General features: G+C 40.6%; 1 protein-coding gene across 8 annotated transcripts in view; it reads left to right on the top strand.

The window, feature by feature from the left end:
• Positions 1–25,704, top strand: part of LOC129748030 (solute carrier family 12 member 4) — a 780,735-nt gene that overhangs the window by 624,946 nt on the left and 130,085 nt on the right. For all 8 annotated transcript variants that reach the window (XM_055742491.1, XM_055742493.1, XM_055742490.1 and 5 more), the window contains 5 exons: positions 2,514–2,906; positions 9,259–9,378; positions 10,116–10,478; positions 17,163–17,352; positions 18,277–18,492. In XM_055742491.1, the coding sequence (XP_055598466.1) occupies positions 2,514–2,906; positions 9,259–9,378; positions 10,116–10,478; positions 17,163–17,352; positions 18,277–18,492 (1,282 nt within the window). The remainder of the gene's footprint in view (positions 1–2,513; positions 2,907–9,258; positions 9,379–10,115; positions 10,479–17,162; positions 17,353–18,276; positions 18,493–25,704) is intronic.

The raw sequence follows: 25,704 nt of genomic DNA, 5'->3' as shown, positions 1-25,704 counted from the left end.
GGCCCCATACAAAAGTTTGTTCTGCACATCCTAATCTACGATTTGGAGGGTGAGCCCCCTGATTCCCAGAAGTTATGCAATTTTGGGACACCCTAACCCTACATATATTCAACTGTATTACTCATAAAATGTTACTTAAAAGTTGTTTAGTATAAAAAAGATTAGCTCTACATTGAGTTTCTTTGAAAAACTATCGAAATGCATCTTTTTGGCCCCTTCTTTTTTAAAAAGAACTTCGCAACGGATCAAATATTGTGGAGCATTTAAAAAAAAATTTGATTAATTTTTTTTTATTAAATCTCAGTCTAAATTGGGTTGTTAATGTAAGTGATTTTGCATTTGTGCAAGTGGGATGCAGATATAAACATATCCTACTTTTAGCAGATCTTATGGTATTCATTAAGGATAGGTTTCATTTTAAATTATTTTAACACTAGCTGACTCGGTGTGCTTTGCTACACCTTTTAAAATTGATGGATATTTAATAAAAGAGTTTTTTTTTAAATATTATTTTATGTTTTCAAAACCTGGTCTAAAATTTGGTATAAAAATTATTATTTTGTATCTAAAATTCAAACTCTGTATTTATTTATTCGTAAGTTCCTAAATTCTACCACAATAAATGTTTTACTTATATAAAATTTCTCTCCCATCCCAATTCATTTGCTTGATTAGTTTCAGAGTCAATGAAAATAAAATTATGAAAGTCCCCTCGTTTAATAATCAAGAAAACATTTTTCGTACGCCAATACCCTCTATGCAAAATTTTCCTGATCATTTCTCAAGTTATTGAAAAAAAGTATGGGTGCATTCCTCCCCCTTTTCTAGCTCCTAACTGAAAAGAGAGGAGGAATTTCCATATACTTTACTATGACGAATTTAACCATATTTGCTTCAAATGTAATTAAAATATGCAAAATATTTTATGAGAGCCCCCTTCTTCCCTTTTCATCCCCTAACTGGAGAGTTCTCGAATAAGCATGGAAACATACCTCCATTCCAAAAACCCTCCGCTACTAAATTTGGTATGACTAACTCTATAGGTACGCAAAAAAATGTATATGGCTCCCGTCTCTTCTATATACCTATCTCACTCAATTAAAGAAGAGAAGGGTTCCAATTAATTGTAGGAACATTACCCGTATCAAAATACAATCCCATACAAAATTCGGAGCATTTCGACAGATTACCTTTCGAAATCTTAAAAAAAACTGAAGTGGCCCCCTCCTCTCTTCCTTTTTGTTTACTGGGATCAGAGAAGAGGGTCTCAGACAACCATAGAGTCTTTTTCCATATCAAAATATCCTCCCATGCCAAATTTAGTACCATTTTCTCGATTATTTCACCAGTCATACACAAAGTTGCCCTCTCCGCCTTTCTAGTTTCCCCAATGGAGGTGGGAAAACCTTCAGGCCATTTCGTTCACCAAACACCCTCTCATGCCAAATTTGATTCCCCTAGCTTGATCAGTTATTGTAATTGCGTGCTGCAAAAAATTGTATGGGCCACTTCCCCACTTGCTTTGCTTCAAATGCAAATCCAGAGAAATCTCAAACAATCATAGAACCATTTCCCATACCCAAATATCCTCCAATACCAATTTGATTCCATTTGCTTCAATAGCTATCGAATTTTGCAATAAAAATTTTATGGTAGCCCCCCTCTCCCTTTCAATCTCCTCAGTGAAAAAAGAAAGATGTCTCAAATAATCATTGAAACCCTTACATGCCAAATTTGGTTCCATTTGCTTGACTAATTATCGAGATACGTTAAAATTGGTGGAAAGCTCTCCATCGAAATATTTCTCGTAGCCAAATACCCTTCCATGCCAAATTTGGTACCATTTGCTTGAATGGTTCTTAAGTTATGCAAACATTTCTCTTTTGCTTTGGAGACTCCCTTCTCAAACACTAATAGGAACCTTCCCCGGTCTAAAAAGCATCCACCTGCCAAGTTTTAAGCAAATCGGTTCAGTAGTTTCCGAGTCTATAGGGAACAGACAGACAGACAGAAATTTTGTAAAACTGCATATTAGCAAGCTAACTCTTGTTAAATTTGACACATGTTTTTCGTGCATCAAAATGCACTTTTATGATATTTTTAACAAAACATATCTGAGACTAAATCTTATGCTTGACTACTTTCTGTTCACAAAATAACCCACAGCTCAAAGGTGAAATTTTCTAGAAGTTTTCGTTAAAGTTGTTCATTAAAAACCCACCTTAAATTGTAGCAAAAGAACCAAACAACAAAATTACACCAGAATCCAGATGGAGGATGTACCAAAACAAAGATGTATTGTTCAAATTTTGCACATTCAAATTAGATCTGGCTTCGGAGTTTGCCAAAATTGCAGTCCCATGGCTGGTGACAATTCATGTCGTCATCGCCCGTTCGAACTTTCACGTCGTAAATTATGCCTCCCTAATACATTTATGTGAACGCCCGCCTCCAGCATATTTACCAACTTGTGTTCTGTTCTCATCTCATCTCCAATTTCTTCTCTTTCGCAGATTCGGACAATCGATCGGTGGCAAGCTGGTGGTGGCGAACATGGCCTGGCCAAACCAATGGGTCATTCTGATTGGATCGTTCCTCTCGACTCTGGGGGCTGGACTGCAAAGTTTGACCGGTGCCCCGAGGCTGCTGCAGGCCATAGCCAAGGACGGCATCATCCCGTTCCTGGAACCGTTTGCCGTATCCTCCAAACGCGGTGAGCCGACCCGGGCCCTCATCCTGACCCTGCTAATCTGTCAGAGCGGCATCCTGCTCGGAAATGTCGATCTGTTGGCCCCGCTGCTGTCCATGTTCTTCCTGATGTGCTACGGGTTCGTGAACCTGGCCTGTGCCGTCCAAACTCTGCTCCGAACACCGAACTGGCGGCCGCGCTTCAAGTACTATCATTGGTAAGTCACTCGATTGGAGAAAGGGGACATTTAATGAATGTTGGTCCCATGTTTCGAAAGGTCTTAAGTTTCATTTGAAGCTTTTTTAAAAAAAAATAGTAAGTTAAAGCTTTTAAACGTTATATCGATCTCATGGAAAACAAAAACGATATTTCTTACGACCTTTTAATAATTCACCTTCAATAACGCGTTATTGGTACAAGGTTGTCCGGGGCTTTCCCGCCAGAAAGCACGAATTCACATAAACGTGCTTTGTCATATATCTGCGGTCGAGCAAATTGATTTGAAACGCTGCTTGCTGCTCCGTACTGCTTCCGGTGCTGTTCCGGATGCTGAGGCTGAGACCACCAATTGCTGGAGGTGGTGCTCCCATTTGGGGCATTAAAAGTGATGAGGCAGTAAATTTTAGGGGCTATTAGTGAGATTTAAAGCTGAACGAACATTGCGCTGTGTTGTCATGGTAAATAAATCGATTTGTCGAGCACAAACACCGGAGCAGCTGGCAATCAATTTGTGGGCAAAAGTGTGGGTTATCATCTGTTCTGGGTACGCATCATCGTGAGCACAATCAGCTTGGAATGTTTATTTAGTGCCGGTTCAGTGCAACGTTTAGGAATTTTGAAACGTTTAGGAGCCTTCAAGTTGAGTTAAATGCTTATTTACTTAATGATGAAACCAAAATATATTTAAAATTGCGCAAAAAAAAGCTGATACTGTTGAATTATTATTCAAGCTGGTGTAGGTATGGTTTGGGATACCAGGCGCTGAGTTCGAATCTCTAAGGTTCATTTTTGATGATATTTCATAAGATGATAAAATTAAACATCAATTTAATTTTTAGCGGTATCTTATACGTATAGTGTAGTTTTAATTCTAAAATTCCTGAAAGTTCTGTATAGAAACATACAAACAACACCACAAACAGTTGTCGTATAACAAGGAACAGTGTTGTTTTCATAATTCGGTTGAAAATATCATAAATTATTCCAACTTTTTAAAGTGTTAAATGGGGGAGAGTATGTGTTGTTTTTTATTAGTTGATCACCCAGGTGGTAAGCCCTTTTTACGGATTGCATTCCAAGGCACGACGAGACACTGCGTCTCCCCAGTATGCTACTCTGGGTCAATGGGTGCAATTGGTTGACTCTAGTTACTATGTACCTCTACACCAGAAACTCCACCTGGAGCATCTGGTCAAAATTCTTATCCGGACCTGTAACGAAGGCTGTACTCGTGATGGGAGACCATACTCGCTCAAAACGCTCCACGTCAATACTCGTTTATTCGTACTACTCCAGCATATATATCCTGCCTCTTATTACAATTCAAGACTGACGACTCGAGGTCCGACTTCTACTCGTAGCTCGAGACTCGCTTGGTTTCCACGACTATCGTGCACTCCACCTCTGTTCGAGACTACTGCTAGAGACCAATGACCTCTCCTCTAACGACTCGAGATATTGGCTCCGCTTGGTATGGCTGGAGGCCCTCTCCTCTGTGCCCGTCCGTGTGCCGATCGAGAATAGCTTTTCCTGGACACGTGCCTGTCACAGCGAACGTTCGAGGCTTAACGTAACTAACGTAACGGATGATTCCCGGCGAAGACGTCATCCTACACCGACTCGAGTGACGCCGACGACGTGAAGTCACTCTACCCGAGAGTATGCCGCGGCGTGAATACTTCTCCACCTACGAGTTTGACTGCGAAGAAGGTCTGCGAAGAAGGTCTTGTCTTATTCCCGGCTTCCGTCGTAGGGAGCGCGTTCCACTCGGATACCAGGCTGCGGTGGAGGTATCCTACACAATTTTCGTGACGTACCTAACAGCTTGGCATACGCAGAAGATAAAGTCTTATCTTTGTATGCTTTACTGCTAGGATCGGACGCACACTACTCGAAGGCTCCCCGACGAAGGGCAGTTATGATCCGAGTGAACCCATTGCTACGCACGCTCCAAGTGTTGGCATCCTCACTTATCCTCCGCACGATGTTGTCAGCTGTCGTGTCTGCTTTGCAGGTGGCGAACATGTTGGTGCCTACCCCTTCGAACCTCGGTCAGTTGAACACTACGTGCTCTGCCTGGTGTCTCAACTGTGTCACGTGTCAGTCAAGAACTGCGTCATGTAGAAATCCACCTCTCCATGTCTCCTATCCATCCAAAATCCAACGTTAAGGATCGAGCGATGGGTCCACCGGTCGCGTTCTGAATTGTTCCACTGGTGCTGCCACATGTTCCCGCATATCGGACATGTGTCGTAGCAGAAGATATCTTCCTCTAGCAAGACCGAGATGGGCATGACCTCCGCCACAACATCAGCAGCTACCGAGGACACTGTTCGGTATGCGCTAATAACTTGCAGGTTCATCACCCGCTGCATGCCGCAGAGCTTCTGCAGATTACACTGCCTGCTCAAGACTGTCTTCCAGGCTGCCGCTCCGTGCCACAAAATGGACGAGGTCACACTCGCCAAGACCCTTCTTCTGCTGCAGCGAATCGCCGAGTTTTTCGACATGGCCCGCGAGAGGGCTACTGTCGCCATTGCCGCTCTTTTGCCGGCGTAGTTGACGTGGGCCGTAAAACTCAGCCGGTCGTCGATCATCACCCCCAGGTACTTGATCGCACGCTTGGATTCGATTGCGCACGGTTCAGCTGCAATCGTTCCTGATTGTGCTGAGATCAGGTCGGTGATCAGCACCATCTCGGTCTTGTGGTGAGCCAGACGCAAGCTCTTGGAGCGCATCCAACTTACCACCTTCTCGATCGCTACTGTAGCGAGTAGCTGGATCTCTTCAGTTAATGGGCCCGATGCCAGAAGATCCACGTCGTTGGCGAATCCCACAAGTCTCACACCCGTGGGAAGACGCAGTCTCAGCAGATCGTGAAAAACGATGTTCCACAATATCGGGCCAAGTATCGATCCTTGTGGAACCCCTGCCAAAACACTCACTGTTTCCAGTCCCCCACTGACCATATACTGTAGTTGAGGATTACGGAAGTAACACTCCACCATCCTACAGATATATGCCGGAATTTTCATACGAATGACTGACGACACAATCACTGCCCAGCTGACGCTGTTGAAGGCGTTCTTCACGTCAAGGGTGATCACTGCGCAAAACCGGTCTCCTCTCCTCTTTTTCAGCCTGGCTTCGTCTGCTCATTCGATGACTAGTCGACTCATCCACCGTGCTGCGGCCTTTCCGAAAACCAAACTGGTTATCAGATAGGCTGTTCGCACCTTCGGTGTAGAGCTGTATCCTGCTTTTGACCACCTTCTCTAGCACCTTTCCAGCAGTATCTAGGGGGCATATCGGGAAATATGCTGATGAGTAACCTGGTGGCTTACCCGGTTTTTTACAGGAGCACCAATTGCTGCTGCTTCCACACGTCTGGGAATACCCCCTCATCGACACATTGTTGCAGTGATGACCGGAACATTTCAGGATGTTCCATGAGCGCGGCCGTCACTGCTATTTACATTAGGGATACAATCCGAACCCGGAGCTTTGTTCGACTGCAGGGACTTAGCAATGTCACACCGGTCAATCAGCGAAATCTAACTTCCTGATTTGTATCCCAGTCATATGGAACCCTCACCCAGGTAGACGATTTTGCGCAGTTTGTTCGGGAACATTTCCTGCGGCACATGACAATCCTGTAGACGTCGCCCCAGGTGTTGTTGTTGGCATCCCCGCAAAGTTTTATCTGTCCGCGTACCCGTGCCTACACGATAGCGGATCGCAAAGTGATCGCTATCGGTGAACGCGTCGCTCATCATCCAGCCCGGACTACAGAAAGTGACGTCAATGATGAACTCGCTACCCCATTCCTGTGGTAGGTCCTTGTATCGCCTACATTCCCCAGGTCTAAATACGTTCAGCCTTGCTGGGGCTTCCAGTAGAAGTTAGTCCCTGGGGTTGGAAGGCGACTACCCCATTCTACGGCCCACGCCGATAACAACTGGTTTCTACCCGAGAGACCTTCAACGATTTTGTCCATCATGACATCGAACCTCTACAGGGACCACCTTGGAAGAGCGTAGCAGCTACAGACGAAGATCCCGTAGACTTTGGCCTCTCTAGCCGACACTACCTCTTGTATGGGGTATCTTCCTGTAACCCAGATCGTGGCCAGTTTTGGTTTCTCGGTTACCCAATAATTGCCATTGACTATGGGTTATTTTTTTTTATTAGTTGAACACTCAGGTGGTAAATCCCGGTTTACGCCCTACTTGGATACTCCCCGAATGTGGAGCATTGGCATCCGCTACACAGAAGATATTGCCTTATTCTGGTAGCTTCAAACCGTGGGGTTGGACGCACACTACTCGATAGTCCCCCGTCGGTGGGGTCAGTCTGCCGACTCGAGAGGCTCGCCCGGCATCGAGAGCCTCTCTACCCGTGGGCCCGTGGGTATCCCCGGACAGTGGTTAACCCTCTTCCTGCGAAGTCCGCAACGAGGAAGGTAAAGTCTTATCCCCGCAGTTACCCCCCGCCGTTGGGATATCCTACACACTTTCGCAGCGCACCCATGACCTCCGTTACGTAAAAGATGATGCCTTATCTTTGTAGCTTTCATCAAGGGATCGGACGAATACTACTCAGATGCTCCCCGTCGATGGAGTCATCCTACACCGTTCGCGGACTGCCGTTGACTCTAGCTTCTCTACAGAGCAGTCATGATCCGAGTGAACCCATCGCTAACCGCATGCCAAGTGTTGGAATCCGCACACATTCTCTGTACCGCGACGCATTCCCGAGATCAACTTCACTTTCACTCGTATGAGCGGATGCACCCTTTCCATAAATCCCTTGGCAGTGGGATCTTCTTCAACTGTTCGCGACCATTCGTGATATGGATATGTTCTATTTTACAATGTCTTTTTTACAATCTAAGGAGTATTCTAATTCCAGGCTTCGACGCTGAAGGATGAGCAACCTATTTTACACGTTACAGGGTCGTCTGCACCTTCTCTCACCCATGAATATAAAGCATTTTGAAGGATTTTTGCAGCCGTTAAGTGACCAGAAGCACCACACCATCTTCACCTGTCGAGTATGTGAGCCTCATGATACTCGAAGGACCCCATTTCCAGACACTATGAACTAGTAGCAACTAACTGGTGGCTAATAGGAGATTCCGAGATTGTGTTCCACTGTCGTGCGACTCTAAGCTGAATATTGGCAATATAAACCCGAATCCCGCATTGAAAAATTCACGAATTTTACTTTGCGTTACATCGTCGGAAAATTTATCTTCAGGGTTACCAAATTTTGAACTTCGTAAACCTGTCCCATGACTTCCTCTGTCAGTGCTCTGTAAATGTTGGGAGACTCAGTATTCAAATGAAGAACATCTATCTTTTCTTTCAACAGCTTGACGTTTCCTTGGAGTCGAGTAAACTCGACGACTGCCTGAACGAGCATTTGTTCCAGAGATTGCTAATAACCTCTTGAGCGAATTTCACTTTTTCACTCAAGTGATCCTAGATTGTTACAAGATTACCCTGCATCCTTACAAATCCCTGGCTAAGGTTCAGACTGTGCGTCCAACGCACACATCCACCCGATGCTCAGTGCAGCAACGGTCAGCAAGGCTTTTCCAAAACATAAGTCACTTTTTTATGTTTTAAGCGTTGAAGTTGAGAGTAATGCATTACACAAACAATAAATTTGATCAAAGATCACTTTCAGCGAACCAGATAAAAATCTACTGAATTTTTTTGATGAAAAAAAATTCTCTATATCCTAAGGCTTTTGTGTACCTCTTGTTGGTTTAAAATTATTTAAAAAAATGTAACTTATCAAAAGTATTATAGTTAACATCGTTATGGTTATGGTTAGAAACTATCTCCACCAATAGCTACCGAAAATACATTAAAATTCATTGAGACATGCTTACGGAAGTATGCCGCAGCCGAAATTGATTTTTCATTCTGCGTGGCTGCTCCGAGCAAACACAAACACAATTTAAAAAAAGAAACGACACAATACAATGTACCCAGAGCAGGTAATTTATCACGTATCTTCTACCTTTTGGAGGAGAAAAAATTGCCCCACGTGTCAGCGATAAAAATTGGTGGGAGCAAGGTGTATCCAGCAGCAGCAGCAGCAGCAACATCGGTGGCATATCCGTTCGATCGTAACAATATATTTCGCCACGATTCTTTCGCCGCCCATTTTCCATTACCCGGGTCGTCTAACACGTTTTATTTTATCCCTCTATCTATTTTTTTCTCTTTTGCTCCCACTTGTTCCTGTGAACTTCCTGTGGTGATGCCCCCAATCAACCAACGACATCCTACGCGGGACGGAAACAAATTTTGAAACTGAAAAAAAATCCGGGAAAACAGGTCCCTATCGCTGATTGGGCTGACATTGTGTATGTCGATTATGTTTATGACTTCGTGGTACTTTGCCCTGTTTGCCATGGGCTTGGCGGTGGTCGTCTACAAGTACATCGAATACCGAGGGTAAGTACCGGGAAAATGTGTGTTATTTAGATGTTCGAAAGTGTATGTATAAACATTTAGAAAATTCTGAAATGATGTTCATTAGAAAACTATGGATCTTTTTTAAAGGTAAATTTTTCAAAGTGGCCTTTGAAAAATTTGAGGTTCAAGCTCTTTTGTCTCACAGTATTGAAATATCGGATTTATCTCAAACTTATTGGTAATTGAACAATTTTTGAACTAAAAAAATTATCAGAACCAATCCTTTCCGATCATTAAAATTAAGTATCATTGACAATACAGACTGTAGTTCTCATTCCGGCAATTTATCAAACCGTATAAGCTCCAGTTCGATTTTAATTCAACAACTGGGAAAATAAACGAGCTAAGTTGAATCCGAGAGCATTATCAGCACAAAATACGTAAATCAATCCCTAATCCCGGATCTGCCATTCAATGAACTGTATCGCTCTCAGGAGAGGTACACAGTTGCTATAAAATGAACATCATTTCAGCGTAAATTTTCTATCGATTATTTCGACATGGCTCAGGAGCAAACCGGGTTAATTCCATAACAACAGGCGAATAAAACAAAAGCCCCGGTTATTTCCATGGCCAGTGCCGGAATTACGGTCACTAATTTAAATTGTACACCTGCCATTCACCTGAGTTGATTCGAGTAGAAAATAGCTCCCGTGTCTGATATGCATTTTCCATTTTCTGCATTTGCCCCCTGTATCACATACGCACTCATACAGAGCCGAAAAGGAATGGGGTGATGGAATCCGGGGTATCGCACTTTCTGCCGCCCGTTACTCGCTGCTCCGACTCGAGGAAGGACCTCCGCACACCAAGAACTGGCGCCCGCAGATCCTGATGTTGGCCAAGATGAACGACGACTTCATCCCGAAGTACAAAAAACTGTTCTCCTTCGTATCGCAACTCAAGGCTGGTAAGGGTCTGGTGGTGGTCGTTTCTCTGATCAAAGGCGACTACACTAAACGATCCGGCGAAGCTGCCGCAGCCAAACAAGCCCTCCGGAAGACCATGGAAGACGAGCGGGTCAAGGGCTTCTGTGACGTCATGGTGGCCAACAACATCGCCGATGGACTGTCGCATGTGTGAGTATTTCCTAAAATTTTATGGAAAAAACCCAACTCAAAGAACGAAAACTAATAACTAGAATCGAAAATGGCCAACCGTTAATCGTCAAAGAACAATCAAGAATCGACAATCAACAATCGAATGAATAAACGATAAGCGATAAACGATAAACGATAAACGATAAACGATAAACGATAAACGATAAACGATAAACGATAAACGATAAACGATAAACGATAAACGATAAACGATAAACGATAAACGATAAACGATAAACGATAAACGATAAACGATAAACGATAAACGATAAACGATAAACGATAAACGATAAACGATAAACGATAAACGATAAACGATAAACGATAAACGATAAACGATAAACGATAAACGATAAACGATAAACGATAAACGATAAACGATAAACGATAAACGATAAACGATAAACGATAAACGATAAACGTTAAACGATAAACGATAAACGATAAACGATAAACGATAAACGATAAACGATAAACGATAAACGATAAACGATAAACGATAAACGATAAACGATAAACGATAAACGATAAACGATAAACGATAAACGATAAACGATAAACGATAAACGATAAACAATAAACGATAAACGATAAACAATAAACGATAAACGATAAACGATAAACGATAAACGATAAACGATAAACGATAAACGATAAACGATAAACGATAAACGATAAACGATAAACGATAAACGATAAACGATAAACGATAAACGATAAACGATAAACGATAAACGATAAACGATAAACGATAAACGATAAACGATAAACGATAAACGATAAACGATAAACGATAAACGATAAACGATAAACGATAAACGATAAACGATAAACGATAAACGATAAACGATAAACGATAAACGATAAACGATAAACGATAAACGATAAACGATAAACGATAAACGATAAACGATAAACGATAAACGATAAACGATAAACGATAAACGATAAACGATAAACGATAAACGATAAACGATAAACGATAAACGATAAACGATAAACGATAAACGATAAACGATAAACGATAAACGATAAACGATAAACGATAAACGATAAACGATAAACGATAAACGATAAACGATAAACGATAAACGATAAACGATAAACGATAAACGATAAACGATAAACGATAAACGATAAACGATAAACGATAAACGATAAACAATAAACGATAAACGATAAACGATAAACGATAAACGATAAACGATAAACGATAAACGATAAACGATAAACGATAAACGATAAACGATAAACGATAAACGATAAACGATAAACGATAAACGATAAACGATAAACGATAAACGTAAAACGACCAAATGTTAATGACACAATCACAAGATAACCCACAATCATGATTCCAAAATTAAGAATCAAGAATATAGAATACAGAATCTAGAATCTGGAATTTTGAACCTAGAATCTAGATAAAAGAATCTAAAGATGCTAGAATCTAAAATCTAGTATCGCGAATCTAGAATCTTGACTCTAGAATCTAGAATCTTGATTCTAGAATCTAGAATCTTGATTCTAGAATCTAAAACATTGATTCTAGAATCTAGAATCTAGAATCTAGAATCTGAAATCTAGAGTCTGATATCTAGAATCTAAAATCAAGAATCTAGCATCTAGAATCTAGAATCTAGAATCTGGAATCTAGAATCTAGAATCTAGAATATTGATTCTAGAATCTAGAATCTAGAATCTAGAATCTGGAATCTAGAAACTAGAATCTAGAATCTAGAGTCTAGAATCTAAAATCTAGAATCTAGAATCAAGAATCTAGAATCTAGAATCTAGAATCTAGAGTCTAGTATCTAGAAAATCTATAATCTAGAATCTAGAATATAGAATCTAGAATCTAGAATCTAGAATCTAGAATCTAGAATCTAGAATCTAGAATCTAGAATCTAGAATCTAGAATCTAGAATCTAGAATCTAGAATCTAGAATCTAGAATCTAGAATCTAGAATCAAGAAACTAGAATCTAGAATCTAGAATCTAGAATCTAGAATCTAGAATCTAGAATCTCGAATCTAGAATCTAGAATCTAGAATCTAGAATCTAGAATCTAGAATCTAGAATCTAGAATATAGAATCTAGAATCTAGAATCTTGAATCTAGAATCTAGAATCTAGAATCTAGAATCTAGAATCTAGAATCTAGAATCTAGAATCTAGAATCTAGAATCTAGAATCTAGAATCTAGAATCTAGAATATAGAATCTAGAATCTAGCATCTAGAATCTAGAATCTAGAATCTAGAATCTAGAATCGAGAGTCCAAAACATACAATCAAGAATCTGGAACCTAAAATCTAGAATCTGGAATCTAGAATCTGGAATCTAGAATCTGGAATCTAGAATCTAGACTCTAGACTCTAGAATCTAGAATCTGGAATCTAGAATCTAGAATCTAGAATCTAGAATCTAGAATCTAGAATCTAAAATCTAGAATCTAGAATCTAGAATCTAGAATCTAGAATCTAGAATCTAGAATCTAGAATCTAGAATCTAGAATCTAGAATCCAGAATCTAGAATCTAGAATCTAGAATCTAGAATCTAGAATCTAGAATCTAGAATCTAGAATCTAGAATCTAGAATCTAGAATCTAGAATCTAGAATCTAGAATCTAGAATCTAGAATCTAGAATCTAGAATCTGGAATCTAGAATCTAGAGTCTAGAATCTAGAATCTAGAATCAAGAATCTAGAATCCAGAATCTAGAATCTAGAATCTAGAATCTAGAATCTAGAATCTAGAATCTAGAATCTAGAATCTAGAATCTAGAATCTAGAATCTAGAATCTAGAATCTAGAATCAAGAAACTAGAATCTAGAATCTAGAATCTAGAATCTAGAATCTAGAATCTAGAATCTAGAATCTAGAATCTAGAATCTAGAATCTAGAATCTAGAATATAGAATCTAGAATCTAGAATCTTGAATCTAGAGTCTCGAATCTAGAATCTAGAATCTAGAATCTAGAATCAAGAATCTAGAATCTAGAATATAGAATATAGAATCTAGAATCTAGAATCTAGCATCTAGAATCTAGAATCTAGAATCTAGAATCTAGAATCGAGAGTCCAAAACATACAATCAAGAATCTGGAACCTAAAACCTAGAATCTGGAATCTAGAATCTAGAATCTAGAATCTAGAATCTAGAATCTAGAATCTAGAATCTAGAATCTAAAATCAAGAATCTAGAATCTAAAATCCAGATTCTAGAATCTAGAATCCTGAACCTTGAATCTTGAATCCAGAATCTGAAATCTAGATTTTAAAATATAGAATCTAGAATCTATATTCTAGAATTAAGAATCTAAAATCTAGAATCTAGATACAAGAAACTAGAGTCTAGAATCTAGACTCTAGAATCTGAACTCTAGAATCTAGAAACTAGAATTTAGCATCAAGAATCAAATATTCGAAATCCAGAACCAAGAATGAAAATCTTAAATCTAGGATCTAAAATTCTAGTGTCAAAATCTATAATCTGTATTCAAGTCTAGAATCTGAGATCTAGAATCTCGAATTTAGAATCTTGAATCACGAATCTAGAATCTAGAGTCTTGAATCCAGAATCTAGAATCTCGAATCTAGAAACAAGAATCTAGAATCTAAAATCTTGCATTTACAATCTAGAGTCTAGAATCTAGAATCTAGAATCTAGAATCTAGAATCTAGAATCTAGAATCTAGAATTTAGAATCAAGAATCTAGAATCTGGAATCTAGAATCTTGAATCTAGAATCTTGAATCAAGAATCCAGTACCTAGAATCTAGAATCTAGAATCTAGAATCTAGAATCTAGAATCTAGAATCTAGAATCTAGAATCTAGAATCTAGATTCTAGAATCTAGAATCTAGAATCTAGAATCTAGAATCTAGAATCTAGAATCTAGAATCTAGAATCTAGAATCTAGAATCCAAAATCTAGAATCTAAAATCTAGAACTCAAAATCTAGAACTCAAAATCTAGAACTCAAAATCTAGAATCTAGAATCTAGATTCTAGAATCTTGAATCTTGAATCCAGAATCTAGAATCTAGAATCTTGAATCTAGAATCTAGAATCTAGAATCTAGAATCTAGAATCTAGAATCAAGAATCAAGAATCAAGAATCAAGAATCAAGAATCAAGAATCAAGAATCAAGAATCTAGAATCTAGAATCTAGAATCTAGAATCTAGAATCTAGAATCTAGAATCTAGAATCTAGAATCAAGAATCTAGAATCTAGAATCTAGAATCTAGAATCTTAAATCTAGAATCTAGAACCCAAAATCTAGAATCTAGAATCTAAAATCTAGAATCTAGAACCCAAAATCTAGAATCTAGAATCTAGAATCTTGAATCTAGAATCTAGAATCTAGAATCTAGAATCTAGAATCTAGAATCTAGAATCTAGAATCTAGAATCTAGAATCTAGAATCTAGAATCTAGAATCTAGAATCTAGAATCTAGAATCTAGAATTTAGAATCTAAAATCAAGAATCTAGAATCTTGAATCTAGAATCTTGAATCTAGAATCCAGTACCTAGAATCTAGAATCTAGAATCTAGAATCTAGAATCTAGAATCTAGAATATAGAATCTAGAATCTAGAATCTAGAATCCAAAATCTAGAATCTAAAATCTAGAACTCAAAATTTAGAACTCAAAATCTAGAATCTAGAATCTAGAATCTAGAATCTTGAATCTTGAATCCAGAATCTAGAATCTAGAACTTTGAATCTAGAATCTAGAATCTAGAATCTAGAATCTAGAATCTAGAATCTAGAATCAAGAATCAAGAATCAAGAATCAAGAATCAAGAATCAAGAATCTTGAATCTAGAATCTTGAATCTAGAATCTAGAATCTAGAATCTAGAATCTTGAATCAAGAATCTAGAATCTAGAATCTAGAATCTAGAATCTTAAATCTAGAATCTAGAACCCAAAATCTAGAATCTAGAATCTAAAATCTAGAATCTAGAACCCAAAATCTAGAATCTAGAATCTAGAATCTTGAATCTAGAATCTAGAATCTAGAATCTAGAATCTAGAATCTAGAATCTAGAATCTAGAATCTAGAATCTAGAATCTAGAATCTAGAATCTAGAATCTAGAATCTAGAATCTAGAATCTAGAATCTAGAATCTAGAATCTAGAATCTAGAATCTAGAATCTAGAATCTAGAATCTAGAATCTAGAATCTAGAATCTAGAATCTTGAATCTAGAATCTAGAATCTAGAATCTTGTATCTAGAATCTAGAATCTAAAATCTAGAAACTAGAATCTGGAATCTAGAATCTAGAATCTAGAATCTAAAATGTAGAACCTGGAATCTAGAATCTAAAATCTAGAATCTGGAATCTAGAATCTGAATCTAGAATCTAGAATCTGTTCTCTAGAATCTAGAATCTAGAATCGAGAATCCAGAATCTAGAATCTAGAATTTAGAATCTAGAATCTTGAATCTAGAATCTAGTATCTAGAATCTAGAATCTAGAATCTGGAATCTAGTATCTAGAGTCTATAATCTAGAATCTAGAATCTGGAATCAAGAATCTAGAATCTAGAATCTTATATCTAGTATCTAGAATCTAGAACCAAGAATCAAGAATTTGCAATATTGAAACTAGAATCCAGAATCTTATATGTTGAATCTAGAATCTTGAATCTGAAATCCATACTTTGCAATCTATGATCTCTTTTGAAAAATCTGGTGTCCAGAATCGAAAACCTGAAATCGGAAATAAAAGTCCAAAATCGAAAAACATCATCAAAACTCTCCAACAATCGAGAAGAGGTAATCGAAAGCCGGGAGACAAAGATCGGAGTGTCTAGGAGTATTATTCAAGTATAAAAAGTTTTGAATGCATAATTGAGAGTTGAGAACTTAGAAGAAAAAGTCTAGAATTCACACGTGAGGGATTAGACTTTAAGAAAATTTAGCTTAGGAATCCAAGAATTGAGAATAAAAAGTTTACAGTTAAAAGTTGAAAATTTTAAATAAAAGGTTTAAAGTTGACATTTGAGGATTTTTGGTTTAAAGTTTGAAGTTATGAGTTGAGAATCGAATATTGAGGATCTAAAATTGAGAGTTTAGAGCTTGGAGTTAAAAGATAAGAGGTGAGCTTTAAGAGTAGAGAGTATAGAGTTGAGAGTTGAAAGTTGAGAGTTTAAAATTGAGAGTTGAGTAGTGAAAATTGAAAGTTGAGAGTTGAGAGTTGAGAGTTGAAAGTTGAAAGTTGAGAGTTGAGAGATGAGAGTTGAGAGTTGAGAGTTGAGACCTGAGACTTGAGAGTTGAGAGTTCAGAGATGAGAGATGAGAGTTGAGATTTGAGAGTTGAGAGTTGAGAGTCGAGAGTTGAGAGTTGAGAGATGAGAGTTGAGATTTGAGAGTTGAGAGTTGAGAGTCGAGAGTTGAGAGTTGAGAGTTGAGAGTTGAGAGTTGAGAGTTGAGAGTTGAGAGTTGAGAGTTGAGAATTGAGAGTTGACAGTTGACAGTTGAGAGTTGAGAGTTGACAGTTGAGAGTTGGTTTGATAGTTGTTATTTAGAAGTTGAGCGCAGGAAGTTGGAAGTCATATATTTTGAACTTCAAATAAAGAAGAGAGAATCGAGAACATAAGCTTTATTTAGACATCAAAATTCATGCAATTTTTTTTCTTTCTCGACAGTATTCAAACGATTGGTCTTGGAGGCATGAAACCCAACACCGTTATTCTGGGATGGCCCTACGGATGGCGCCAGAGCGAGGATGAGCGAACCTGGAAGGTGTTTTTGACGACCGTTCGAAACGTGAGCGCCGCCCGGATGGCTTTGCTGGTGCCCAAGGGCATCAACTTCTTCCCAACATCACAGGACAAGGTAGGTTTGAGGATATCGTCTCCGGGATAGTATCGCTAGATTAACTACAGTCATTCCAATGATTATTTGGTACTTGCTAAAAATAAGAACCTCTCAGTTGAATATTAAAATTTGTTGAACGACTCAATGTTGCGAATTTGTTAAGCTAAAATTTAAATGAAAAAAACTTATAAGTTCGCTTCATAAACATGCTAGCTTCCTGAAGAAGTCCCAAAACTCAATTAAAATCAGTTAATGAACTTAACAGCAATCATAAAATTTCTTTAATAACCCTTTGAAAAGGAATATTTTGAATCTTTTGAGTGAAACGCACATTCATAATCATTTTTTCAATACTTTCTTCAAAGCGGAAGGAGAGTATAATAAAAATAGATAGAAATAGATCTTTGCCAAATCAAAATTCCCACGTTAGATCTTTAAACTTTAAAAAGAACTTGTCCTTCATAAAATCACTAGTCTGCCACTTTAAATGCACCATGTTCCATCTTGCTAAATATTCCATTATTTATGTTTCACTTTCGCTGCGAAGAAGGTGAGTAGCCATTCGAATTATCAATCCATTGAACACATTGGTTGATTTTCGTGCATATTTCATCCTTCAAACTGCCTAAGTTCCAACTGAGTCATAGTATCTATTTGATTTGCATGGCAACTCCATCTTTGGGTCTTGAGTTTCCATAAGCACAGATTTTTAAAGCCACCTAGAAAATATAATCCCCCAAAAAATTGATTTGTTTAAAAGATTAAGTTTACATCCGTCTGTTACTGAAATTACCAATATTTTCCAATTATATCCAAAAGAGGATAAAGCCAGTTTTTTCCTAGGTTTCAGCTGTTTTGTAGACTGTCCTTTGGGCCTATTTTAAAATAAGCGTCGATGTTAATCAGACCACAATGACTGATGTCCATTTCCCCAAATTCCAGATTTCCGGCAACATCGACATCTGGTGGATCGTGCACGACGGAGGTCTGTTGATGTTGTTGCCGTTCCTGTTGAAGCAGCACCGCTCCTGGAAAAACTGCAAGATGCGCATCTTCACCGTGGCCCAGATGGAGGACAACTCGATCCAGATCAAGAAGGACCTGAAGATGTTCCTGTATCATTTGCGTATCGAGGCCGAGGTCGAGGTGGTAGAAATGGTGAGTGGGACTTTTTTAAATAATTTTTATGCATTTGATACTATCTAAACAATAAAAATGGGGAAAAATTTGGCGTGTAGGTGGAACTTGATTTGTTTCACGTCTATCTTAACACTTGATAAAAATATCCTCCTCCAAAATTGAAAAAATGTGTTTCCACTTTTAAATCGAGATAGAGATTTGAAGCGTTAAGAAAATACTCCGGGATGATTTACCAAAGAAATCTTCTCAAAAAACATCAAGGGGAACATTGAGGATCTCGGATTTCTGGGAATTAAGTTATAGTTTCAGTTTAACTTGAAGGATTTGAAAGAAAAACGAAAGTTCAGACACAGTAGAGCACCAGCAATTCTCCTTTTTTATTAAAAATTTAAATACTTCATTTTATTCTTCTTCTACATGCAACGTTAAGAATGTCAGTATTTTTATATAATAAAATTGTGTTGGGGTGCTGGGTACCTTCCGTGGACTGTATTTCCGATTCCAATAGTTGGGGGGTTGGGTTTGGGTTCCTGGAAGATCGATGGATTCCTTCGGCGATTGTTGTGACTTCTTGGGTGGGTAATTAAACTCCGATTTGCAGGTAAGTACAATTTATTCACAACACATTGAGTTTTTGGCACAATTTATTTACACAGCAATTTTTAGGGAAAATCAACACTTTAATCAAACATTTATTCTAACTACGACATTAATTTAACTACAAGACTACAAAACATCTATGCCAATGGCGGGTTTTCTTAAGACTAAATTATACAACATTACAAATGGAGAAATTGGTAAGAGACAAAACATATAAGCACAAAAGGTGCATTTTTCTTCGATCTCCTCAGTTAGGTGCATCGATCAGCTACTTCATTAGAGATGCTGACAGTTGGCTATCTTGATCTCTATCAATCCGTCCATCTTCATTCAAGGCTCAGAGACGTAGGAAGGGTCCTTGATTAGTTTCGCTAGTAATCCAACATCCTCGCCCATCCTGAAACCGCTTGCGTTTCTGAAAATAAAAGAAATCTCACGAACACAAGGGGGTGATCTGATCTGTCTGGTTTTCAAGGGAACGTCGGTGATCTTGAGGCTGGAATGCTTCTGGCAATATGCAAAGTTTTTCAACTGGTCGCGTCGAAGGTCTGGTTACAGTTTTGAGAGTAACTACCCTCACAACGCCGTCTGATCCTGGATGCAGCTCTTCAACACGGCCCATTTTCCAACGCGATGGTGGAAGATTATCGTCCTTTATGATGACAAGTCTCCCAACTGATATCTCAACCGGCGATCTCCATCTCTTGTAACGTCCTTGCAGCTGTGTGAGATACTCTACTCTCCATCTGTCCCAAAAATGCTGAAGCTTTTTCTGCAGCACTTGGCTCTGATTTAGCCGATTCATCGGTACCTCCTTATAGTCCCTTTCCGGTAGTTGTTGCAATGCTTCCCCAACCAAAAAATGACCAGGCGTAAGTGGTTGGAGGTTACTTGGGTCATCAGTCAACGCAGTGATTGGTCTTGAGTTTAAACAATTTTCCACTTGCACTAGAAACGTGGTCATATCTTCAAAAGGGACAGCGTTTTCTCCGAGAACCTTCAACAGATGCTTCTTGGCCGATCTGACCGCAGCTTCCCATAGTCCTCCAAAATGAGGGGCAGCCGGTGGAATGAAATGCCATTGTATTTGATTGTTAACGCACTCCTTTGATACCTTCTCCTGATGTTGATTGTTACGCAAAAGTTTCAACAATTCCCGTAGAAAATTACGAGCTCCTACGAAGTTGGTACCATTGTCCGAGTATATGTCGGAACAATACCCTCTTCTTCCAATAAAACGGCGTAATGCTTGGAGGAAACGGTCCGTCGATAGGTCTGAAACTAGTTCGAGGTGTACTGCCTTCGTGCATAAACAGACGAAAACAGCAACGTAGGCCTTGGTTGCTGGTCGTCTTGGGGCTAAGCGAACATATACTGGTCCGAAGTAGTCCACTCCGCTCTTGGAAAAAGGTCTGGATCTCGTGACACGAGCCAACGGTAGTTCACCCATGAACTGCTGGATAGGGCTAGGCTTGGAGCGGAAACACTGTTTACAGTTGTGTATAATCTGCCGAGGAACATTCCGACCTCCAAGTGGCCAATACTTCAATCGAACGGAACTAAGCAACAACTGCGATCCTGCGTGCATCAACTTCTGATGATAGTGCTCGTACAACATAATTGTAAAAGGGTGTTTTGCTGGTAAAACTATTGGGTGTTTGGTATCTTCTGACTCCTCCGATTTCCCCAATCGTCCGCCAACTCGTATTAAGTTCTCCGAAGAAATTCGAGGAACCAACCATCTTAGGGGCGAACTTCGGTGAACCTCCTTTCCTTCGACAAGGCACTTCCAATCTTCAGGAAACGACTCCTGCTGTATTCGGCGGATTACGGCGTATTCGGCATCTCTAAGTTCCGCTACAGTTAGAAGACCTTTGGTATTGGTTTCATTTTTCTTCAAAATACGCATCAGGCGCATCCAGTATGCGGTGCTGCGTATAAGCTTGTTGAACGACGAGAACTTGCTGATGTATTCCACTCCAAAATCGGGCAGTCTTGTTGTCAGGTTCACTACAACATGTCGAACTTCTGCATCTGCTCCCTCAGTGCAAAAGCTGCTAGGTTGTTCCGGATAATAATTCTGCAGCAGCCATTCGGGACCGTTCCACCACAGCTTGCTCTCCTGGATCTGATCGGGATGTACACCACGGGAAATTAGATCTGCTGGATTCTGTACCCCTGGAACATGTCTCCAAACGCAGTTCTCCGTAGCAGATTGGATTTTTGCTACACGGTTTGCAACGAACGTAGCCCACGTCGTAGGAATCGACTTCAACCACTGCAGCACGCAAGTTGAATCCGTCCAGAAAAACATCTCCATTTCAACTTTCAACGCCTCCCGTACCTTGCAGGATAATTCAGCCGATAAAAGTGCTCCGCATAGCTCCAATCTGGGTATCGACTGGCATTTTAAAGGCGCGACCTTTGATTTCGACGTCAGCAGATGCACAAAAATCTTTCCCTGAGCATCGATGCTCTTGATGTATGCGCAGGCACCATACGCCTTCTCCGATGCGTCCGAGAAGAAATGTAACTCCATCTTAACCCAGTTCGGAATGACTGCACAACGCTGAATTTTCAACTCGTTCATTAAGTGAAGCTGCCGGTGAAATTCACGCCATTCCCGTTCGATTTCAACTGGAACTGGATGATCCCAGTCAAGCCTTTCTCCGTTCTCGTTTAATTTCCACAGCTTCTGCATACAAATTTTGGCGGTTGTGGTTACAGCTCCTACCATACCAAGCGGATCGAACAACATTGCGATTGCCGACAGAATCTTTCGTTTCGTTAGCCTTTCGGTTTCCGGGGTACCCAGTATGGTGAAGTTGAAGCGCAGAATGTCGGTTCGGGGTTGCCACACAAGTCCTAGGGTTTTAACTGCAGGGTCTGGATCTAGTTGTATTTCCTCCGTCTGTGGCAACGCAAGGTCTTCTTCATCTACTGATCGCAAGGCCGATTGCGAATTGGATGCGAACTTTCTTAATCGAAACCCACCGCTTTTCGTTAAACTTATTAACTGTTCGCAAAGTGTTGAAGCCGCTTCTTCGTTATCGGTACCCGTCAAAACGTCATCCATATAGACGTCTTCCATGATTGCCTTGGATCCCAGTGGGTACGACTGCTGCTCATCTGTGGCCAACTGTTTCAGAGTTCTGGTGGCGAGAAACGGTGCCGGTTTTGTTCCATATGTTACAGTGGTGAGTTCAAACGTTTCTACGTCCTTTGATGGATCCTTCCTCCACCGAATACTTTGAAGTGGCATGTCTGCTCTATCGATGCCTATTTGTCGGAACATTTTCTCGACATCTGCGACAATCATTATTTGCTTCATTCGGCAACGCATAATGAGAGCTCGCAGCTCGTCTTGGATTACCGGTCCTGCCAGGAGTGCCTCGTTCAGAGAAACGCCACTGCTGCTCTTACACGATGCATCAAATACCACTCGAACCTTTGTTGTTGTGCTCGCCTGTTTGATGACTGGATGGTGTGGTAGATAACAACGCTTCTCTGGGCCCACATACGCCCTACGCATGTGCCCTAGGTCCACGTACTCCTCCATGAACTGGTTATATTGATTTCGCAAATCTGGATCTTTCGCCAACCTTCGTTCTAAGCCATTTAGTCGCTGAAGTGCAATGCCGCGCGACTCGCCCATCCTCGAAAGTATCTCGTCGTTTTTCGGTAAGCCAACAGTGTATCGTCCATCAGAACTCCTCTGGATAGTGCGAACAAACTGTGCCTCACAGCGTTGTTCTTCCGGGGAAAATGTGTTCGGAGACCCTATCTCCTCACACGACCAAAACCTGGTGAGAAGTTCGTCTAGATGAACTGTAGAAGCTGCATTGCAAACGATGCGCCGAGCTGAACCCTGGTGTTCAACTGCTCCGGTGACCAACCAACCGAACACTGAATCAATCAGCATTGGCAGACCCTCGCCAAGCGGAATTTTGTTGTCGGGTTGCAAGAAGGAGAAGAAATGCTGAATGCCAAGTACCAAATCTACCGATTTTGATTGGAAGAAACCTGGATCCGCTAATTCCACACCCTGTGGGAACTTCCACGAAGAAACCGTCACGCTTGTAGTAGGCAGATATGCAGTAACCGCTGGGAGAAGAAGAAATTCCATATTTCTCGCAAAACTAGATGTACGTGACTTCACAACTGCTGCAACCTGGTATTTTACAGTTGTGTTTGCCTTGCCGATTCCAAGTACCGAGATATTCGAACGTCTTCGGGAGATCTTCATCCGCTGACAGAGCCTCTCTGTCATGAAGTTACTCTCTGATCCGGAGTCTAGTAAAGCCCTTGCGTAGAAAGCCTTTCCTGTGTCGTCTTCAACCAAAACGACTGCTGTGGCGAGGAAGATTGTCGACGAGTGGTTCCTGGCAACATTTGAAGAAACGGTTCCTGCTGTTGTATCGGTTGACTGAGATGACTGTTGACCTCTTCTGGTAGATGTTGCTGCTCGGGGACTGCTGTAACCGCCTCCGTCTTCTCTGAAGCACACTAAAGTGTGGTGCTTTCCCCTACATTTACGGCACACTTGAAAAGATCTGCATTCTGTAGCTTGATGACCACGTCGAAAACAATTCCTGCACAGAGAATGCTGCCTCAGCAGTTTGTCGCGTGCGGAGGGATTCAACCTCAAAAACGCTGAACAGGTGTAAAGCAGATGGGATTCTGGGCAAGCGATACACGTTACGGATGAAACCTGAGCTGCGCTGTAGCTCGTTCTAGAGGCGAAGTTCTTCTTGAGCGGTTGGGAAGGCTCCTGCTTCGCATCCTGAGCCTTTGATGGTAGTGAGGCAAGAATTTTGACTCTCGTTTGAAGAAACTGGGTGAGATCCTTAACCGTATCCTGAGTCTGCAGCGCACTGTGCTCCTCCCATGCACGACGAGTTACGGAATCCAGCCTTAAGCACAATACTTCCAACAGCAATAAATCCTTGTAATCCTCGGGCTTTACCAGTTGGTCTAACGTTTGCACAACACGTTCGAAGCCTTCCAACAGCACTTGAATTTCTGATGACGATTCCTTGGTGACCTTCGGGAGTTTGAACAGATTTCCTACTTGTCGACGTTTTAAAACCTTGCTATCGTTGTATCTCGTCATCAGAGTTTCCCAGGCGATGGTGTAGTTGGCTCTTGTCAAGGCCAAAGGGTCGATGAGTGCTCTGGCTTCTCCGGCTAAGCATCCCTTCAGATAATGGAACTTTTCCACATCCGGCAAGTCCACCTTGGAATGGATCAACGAGAGGAAAAGATCCCGGAAGCCCAACCACTGATCTATGTTGCCGTCGAAAGTCTGCAGCCTAATTTGGGGTAACCTCACGTGCTCCGTCACTGGCTGCATGGATGAATCCATGATGCGGGTGGATTGTAAAACACTAGCATTCGCGGTATTCCCTTCCAACTCCTTGATGCGGTCCAACATGCTCGCCTTTGCATCGTAGAAACGTGTGGTGAAGTCCAACCTTATGCCTGGACAAGCGCCTTCCTTCGACGAATACTCTTCATGAATTTCTACATCCATGATAGCATCGTTGACCTTATCCCACAACTCATTCAACTTTTCCAGCCTCACTTGGATTTGTTGAACCGATGTTACCTCCCCCAAGGTGTTCGCAAAAGAGGTTATCGCCTTAAACATCTCCAGCATTGCCTTCAATCTGGTTTGGAGATTCCTCAGCGGTGGATTCCTAGTGGACGATGAAGTCCCGGAAGTAGCCATGGTTCTTGTTGATCGGTTACACGCAGTGATAAACGGTAATATAAACAACAGGTGAGTATTCGAACTACTATCAAGCTTCGGCAATGAACATACACTGTAGAGCTTAACTTACTTTAAAGAAACTAAAGTTGCACTCCTCTACAGGTATCGATCGACTCCCGAATAGCTTGACGTAATACGCGTGGGTTTCCTTCAAATGTGGGTATGCGCCTCAATGTTCATTCGCGGTTGAAATAGTTGCCTCAGACCAGATTTGTATTCAGGATATGAACGGGGAAAATACGATGTAGTATTCACATTTGAACAAGCTTCGGCAAGGGACATATACTGTAAGCTTAATTTACCTTAGCAAAAATAAGGCTGAACACCTTTACAGGTATGCACCTCCTTGCCGCAAATTTCGATTCGAGGGAAAATTTTCACGCCTCGGTTTCCGTGTGAAAATACGCTTCGACCAACTCGTCCGTATCCTCGATACCAAACAGAATAGCAGGATGGGTGATGGGAAATAATGGCGATGTAGTATTTGAATTGATTTAAGCTTCGGCAGGACGTATACTGTAGGTTCTACTAACCTGACCGAAAAACTCGTTGCACGGATTCAATTCCAAAATTTTGAATCCAAAAAATGTGTTGACCAGTGTACTATGTTAAAATTGCACACAGTACCGTTAATGCATCCGAAGGCCCCTTGTTCCAATCAATAACAAAATCCGATGATCGGGCACTCATTCATATATACTCGCAAAATAGGTATGGTGTGTAGGATCGTTGCATTCGTATGACAGTAGGTAGGATATGTGTTCGTGAGATACCAAATTTATGTAGTTGAGTATGGGTCCGGCCGGGACGGTCCGGCTCCAGTTCATTATTATAACTCAATCGAATCGGTCGAACCA

This window comes from Uranotaenia lowii, chromosome 2 (assembly GCF_029784155.1).
Source record: "Uranotaenia lowii strain MFRU-FL chromosome 2, ASM2978415v1, whole genome shotgun sequence".
Taxonomy (NCBI): Eukaryota; Metazoa; Arthropoda; class Insecta; order Diptera; family Culicidae; genus Uranotaenia; species Uranotaenia lowii.
The sequence above is the reverse complement of the archived record's forward strand: the minus strand, read 5'-3'. Positions and strand labels throughout refer to the sequence as shown.